The following is a 5,874-nucleotide window of genomic DNA, read 5'->3' as shown; positions in this document are numbered from 1 at the left end:
TGCTATAACCAAGGAGGAGGCTGGCGTCTTGGCATGTGGCCACGCCAGAATTTTGCGCGTTCCTGGGCACCAGGGGCTTTTACCAAGGGCCTTTTTTCGGCCCATTTAAAACAATAATGAGGCTAGCCAACTCACTCCCAGGATGCTCCCTCGATTCGGCCTTCGTTGGTCGTCGGATCTGGCTTTCGAACACGTCTAAGCCGTTGGATCTTCACAACAGTCAAACTCGATTTTCACCCTACGGTTGTTTTCGTTGGCCAGTGACGGGTGGGCTCATCTCACACGCTCGTTGGCTGGGTGAACCTTGTTCGTGTCCCCGAGGGATTTGCCAATGCCCTCCGCCCGCGCGTCAAAACCCTAGCCGCCAGCCCTGCGCCCACTCTGCCTGGTTCTCCTCCCCGCTCGCTCCATCCTTTCCCATGTCGTCGCTCCTCTTCTCCTGTCTCTCATCGGCTGCCTCCTCTCCTCCCCGCATCGTTGGCCCCCTCCCTCCTCCTCCCTCCTTTGTCCTCACAGCCGACCATCTCCGTCACTTGGGCCCCATGGCAGCGGCCGGGTCTTCCAGCCGGGATTTAGATGAGGAAAAGGCAAAATCGAGCGTCTCGATGGTGCCATGACTGATGCACAGCGACGACTAGCGTCTGTGAGCGCCACACATGGTGCAGCAGGCTCGGAGGGCAGCGGGTGCGTCAGGCTCGGCAAGCAGCGGGTGCGGTGGTCAAGGCTAGGGGCGCGGATTGGGGAGATGCGCACACGAGGAGCGACGGCGACCACGTCTGCCGCCAACACCGAGGTGAGCTTCACCCAATCTCTCTCTTACTCTCTCTGTGCGGCCTCCTCCCCTTGGCCCCTGATTCATCGATGAGGTATGCCAATATGCCATGGTTGTGTGTTCGCAAACCCTTCCCTTTTATCTTCTTCTCAAGCACCGAGGCATGAGGAGACGATGCTCTTCTGCAGCCTCATAGTTTTTCTTTGACCTGACCATGTGATTATTTTGGGATTTTAGCTCTATGCTGCCACTTTTCTTGATTAAGTTCAGAAAATGACAACGGGTGGTTGAATAGTTCAAGTTGGTTCATATGCTTTGTATAAAATTGTTTTCATAGATCATGTTATGCACCTAGGACCAATCATTTTTTTTACTTAGCAAGATGATGTTGAGAGCGTAAATTTAGACTGGAAAGAGATAGAAATATACCAAGAGTTCTAAGAATTGGATTCGTAAAAGCAGGGATGTTATTGATTCATCTGAGCTGCTCTATCTAATTGTATTTTATTAAGACCCTGCCATTTTAAATATAGCTTTTACATTCCTATTCGGTAAATGAGTGTTGATGGAAAGACGTGAATGCACATTTTAAAATGTTTTGTGCTAGGTAAATGATGTTGCACAACAAAATACAATTGCCTTTGTGTCTTACATAACTCATTTTTGTGTATTCAAGCCATACTGCCAGTACATTCCAAGTGGAATGGAGTACCCAGTTTTGTCCAGAAAGTTGAGGCCTTCGGGTGGTTCTTTTGCAATGAGGGTTTCAATGCTAACCATATTGCATTTCCATTTTCAGGGTGTCCTTTTATTGGGTACCCACCCTCCAATGCATATATTTGCATGATGATGTAATGTTAGACCAACTTTCTGGTTTAAATAAGACTTTGTAGAAAATCAAATAAGAGGATGGCATTATTCGGGCCTCGATTTGGGCCAAATCTGGGAAGCCCTCCTCTTATTTGATTCTCTTGCGGCACTCGGCCAGTTGCAAGACCGTGAGGGGAAGGACTTCCTGTTGTGTGCGTGCTTGCCTTCGAACCAAATCGAACCCAACAGAAACACACACACACACACACACACACATGCATTTTTTTCCATGGCCCTGATGTTGTGTTGTAATTGGTGTAGCTGCCGGAGGGGAAAGAGCAGAGGATCCGAGAGGCGAAGCAACCGGGGGAGCCGGAGAACACGACCCCTGTCCTATGTACGGCCATATCCCCCACGGATTCTACAAGGACCAGATGCAAGGTATGTCTCTGTCATTAGAGCTTGGAGAAGTGGAGGTGATGCAAGGGGTCTGGTCCTAATATCATCTTTGTTGGTTTGGATTATTTTGCAGGTTTCTTTCAGGAGCTTGGGGCTATTAAGAAGAGGGTCAGTATTGTCTGGAACCGCAAGGTATTCTATACTGCGTTAAAGATATCTGGTAATGTATGTGTTTTCTGCAAGCATCTAACTTGTTATCTTGTGATATATATGTAGACAGGAAAGTCTAAGCATTCCGATAGTTAGAAATACAAATATTTCAGTTGCAACAAAACTGTACATGACGATGAATGAATATTAACTATGTCATTCACACAAACAAAAAGTATTGCAGTTAGAGTGAATATCCAATTATCAGTTCATGAAGTGAGACAGATAAAAAAACTATTTTTTAAACACGAACAAACAGATAGAATCTCGCATAGCTGCGACACCTTCGCCTTATAATATGGCTAAATCGGTATGCTTTGTAGAACATACTGCCCATGTAAGTTCTCTTATCTCTTTGATGTGCATCTTCTTTAGGAACTTACCTCGTTGCAATTTCTGGTCATGCTTTGCATAGCTAAATCGGTATCAAGAATATTGTATTGTTTATTTCTTACCACGTCTGATCGACTAATATGGCTACGTCTATGCAATACTTTTATAGATGAAGTTGGTGGTTCATGGAGACCCAAGGTGCACTGACAGAAGATATCAGAGGAGCAGAGGAAAATGCAAGTGTGTATGCGTGTGTGTGAAAAATTATTGCCTTAACTCAAGGTATTGCTTTCGCTCGTGTGATATATGAAAGTACATGATGTCACCACGCTCAAATTCCGGCTATTATCACTATCAAATAGTGTCAAACAGAGCATCTTATACTTTGTTTCTACGTGCAGATCAGCTCTTCGTTCTTTCAAGCGCTATGTTGCTTACTCAAATGTTTGTGGCGATTGTATCCTTGTGCCATGAATATTTGTACTTAGCAGATCAATATAAACATATTGGCTATCTATTTACCAATTCAGAATTTAAAGCACTTTTTTATGGCCTTGAGTAAAAATTCAGTCGTTGTTGGCTGGAAGACATCTTCAATACGCCGTCAACACGAGCTTCCCAAGGTAATGATCTAAGAGGAAGTGAGTTGGAGATGAGATGGGGACAGAAGATCCTGCAGCGATGTTGTTTCTTTGTTCTCCTGCTCAAGGTTTGCTCTTTCCTACTTATTGTCATGGTGGTTGGTTCACTGCTCGTTTTATTGTTTCGGAATTAGCCGCTTGTCGTGTTTTGATTTGCCTCGTGCTGCTTATATTTCGTGTTTACGTGTGGGAAGGATGTGTGCTATAGATTTTGTGTGTGCATCCGAGATACCTAGAATGGTTGAGAACTGAATGTGTTGCCCTATTTATTGGCATATTCAACTTAATTAATACGCCTTTTAGCCATGACTTCTGCCCAAACTTTTGAAAGTGCAGATGATCACTCTATCGGGTAATGGTGTTTCCTATTGCAATTTGTGAGCTATACTACATGCCGCCCCTGTTTCTTTTGCTCTGCTAAAAATGTGTGCTTACTTTCAATCTTATTACATCAATAGACTTGCGGGCGTATAGTATTTCTGTAATCTCTGTGCCTTACCGGTTTTGTGATTTCAGCTCAGGTGGATGAGCCCCGTCCTGTGTTATTCCCCTTGGTTTCTGAAGCTCCCAGGATTTAATAATGAGCTGTCTTGGCCTTCATTGGACAAATGATCTACCTCGAGCAATGATACATGTAAGTCTTTTATTTTAAACACTGAAAGATTAGGTTATCAAGTGCTAAAAATCTGAACTATGGTAATTGGCAGTGTAGGTTGGCGTTGAAGCCTGATGGCGTTTTTCTTGCAGCAAATCTTGGCAGGAAGACTCTGAAGTGATAATCTTAAATTTGCCATTCACCAACATTTTCCAGTTTCTTGTTTGACTTGCATTTTCTTGGATGCGATGATAAGGGAACTAAGAATTGCGTGCACTATTTCTCAAATGGAACTTAAGGGAGGCATCAGTCCTCGAATGTTGCCTTTAGAACAAGTATGATTCCTTTATAATCTGAGATTTTGCCCTTCCAGGAGTTGATGTAGATCGATATACAGTCAAGTACAATACTGGCGTGTATAAAAAACTTGAATTTTCCCGGGATTGAACTTTGAACTAATAAATCTAGACTATGGAGGTAATGTGATTTGCATTATTATAGATCGTATATGCTGCTCTTACTTAATTATACTTTCTAATTTCTATAACCTGGTGTGTTCACATAGAAATTAGTGTGTTTACATAGAGATCATAGATGCTTTCCATGATGATATGCTATTTATTGTCCAAGGACTTGATAAACTAGCAGAAACCATAGATGCCAAGTTTCTAATGACGAAGTCTTTACGCTGGTTCATGTTTGCATTGGAGCTAAAGTTTTGTTGTTATTTAGTGTGTTTTGTATTATATCCAATACCGTTCCGTACTTCCATTTCTCCTGGATGATTAAGACAATATTTTTTCTAACTGAATTAATTTGTCCCCTATTTCAGAAGTAACACTCAAAAGCCTGAATAGAATTCCTTGGGAAAGGGTAGATGTTAGCTTCAAGAGAAGTAGACAATGGATTTTTGCCCATAGCACCATTCAGGTATGTTATGAACCCCATTACCTTGGTAATAGTTTTCCTGGTGTTACTTAATTATCCCCTGGTATATTCTGTTGTCTCCATACATGTTAATCTGATAACATATACAAAGGCTGTGTAGGTAATGGCATAGCAGATTTTAGTTTCATGATCTTACTTAAATGTAGTTCTGGCGATAGATAGCTTTACACTATCCGTCATGTGCATGGCTGTCGAAGTACATCATCGTTATGATGTGTATGGTTTCTCTATTTTCAGCCCTACTACTCCTGAGCCCAAATCCCATGACCATGCCCCCACCTCTCCTTTGTTGAATGAAGGGAGTCTGGTTGCTAAAAAGTGAGTTTTCTTAATCAGTATGTATGGCCCCTCTGCACATGCTGTTTCTTCGTATTTATGAGGCCCTCAAGCTTTGTCAGCTTTCTGATAGATATGGAATTTTAATTTGATAGTCCCAACAATGGTGGGTACTGATGGAGCTATCTATTATTTATTGTCAATCTGTAATGCTTTTGTCAGCTTCTAGCATGTCGTTGCTTTGCCAGCGTGCAATTTTCTCTGCATGGCATACACCAGTTACCATTAGTTGATATGTTTGTTGAAGTTTTATTGCAAGTTAAATAAATGTGTAGTGTGGCATACTGATTATTATAGTTTGATAATGTCAGGTGCCGATGGCTTTAGATATGTAAATAAAATATGGTGATTGTTACCGGCATGTAGTGTGGCATACTAATCAAATGACCAAGCATTTAATTATTGTTCTGTTATGTTATTGATTTCACCGGCTTTATGTCGGCCGATTAGTTCTGATGGATTCCACATCGGCTAATTTAGATTATGTTACTAGAGTATTAGAAGAAGTTCCTAATATAATATTGATGACCAGGCATTATACTGCGCATAAGCACAATTTTTTAGTTTTTCTTTTTATTGTTGCAGCAGCTTTTCTATAGCAATAGCCAAATAGTGTGACATAACACTATTCCATTTTACAGGCCATAACACATCTTTACATGTAAGTTTGTTCTCTAGATAGTTCTCTTTCCAAGATTTTCATATCATATTTGTCGTGGGATCTGACTGCTTTACCATATTTTCCTAGTGTGGACGATGTTATAGAGTGAGCTACCATCACTTCTCATTACTGACCGTAATCAATATATATGTGTTTATGCCATAAAAGA

General features: G+C 41.7%; 1 protein-coding gene across 1 annotated transcript; it reads left to right on the top strand.

Moving 5' to 3' along the window:
- Nucleotides 1–337: 337 nt before the first annotated feature.
- LOC123067710 (uncharacterized) lies at nucleotides 338–4,939 on the top strand. The gene is made up of 8 exons (XM_044490390.1): nucleotides 338–793; nucleotides 1,904–2,023; nucleotides 2,115–2,173; nucleotides 2,694–2,806; nucleotides 2,926–2,981; nucleotides 3,095–3,147; nucleotides 3,502–3,517; nucleotides 4,593–4,939. The coding sequence occupies exons 2-8, from the start codon at nucleotides 1,978–1,980 to the stop codon at nucleotides 4,739–4,741; spliced, it is 492 nt and encodes a 163-aa protein (XP_044346325.1). The 5' UTR covers nucleotides 338–793; nucleotides 1,904–1,977; the 3' UTR covers nucleotides 4,742–4,939.
- The last annotated feature ends 935 nt before the right edge of the window (nucleotides 4,940–5,874 follow it).

Source organism: Triticum aestivum, chromosome 3B, assembly GCF_018294505.1.
Source record: "Triticum aestivum cultivar Chinese Spring chromosome 3B, IWGSC CS RefSeq v2.1, whole genome shotgun sequence".
NCBI lineage: Eukaryota > Viridiplantae > Streptophyta > Magnoliopsida > Poales > Poaceae > Triticum > Triticum aestivum.
Note: the sequence above shows the minus strand (reverse complement) of the source record. Positions and strands in the feature narration are given on the sequence as shown.

Coding starts and splice junctions, on each gene's coding strand:
- LOC123067710 (XM_044490390.1), top strand. CDS start 1,978: ATGTACGGCCATATCCCCCACGGATTCTACAAGGACCAGATGCAAG. Junction 2,024..2,114: donor CTACAAGGACCAGATGCAAG/GTATGTCTCTGT, acceptor ATTATTTTGCAG/GTTTCTTTCAGGAGCTTGGG. Junction 2,174..2,693: donor GTATTGTCTGGAACCGCAAG/GTATTCTATACT, acceptor ATACTTTTATAG/ATGAAGTTGGTGGTTCATGG.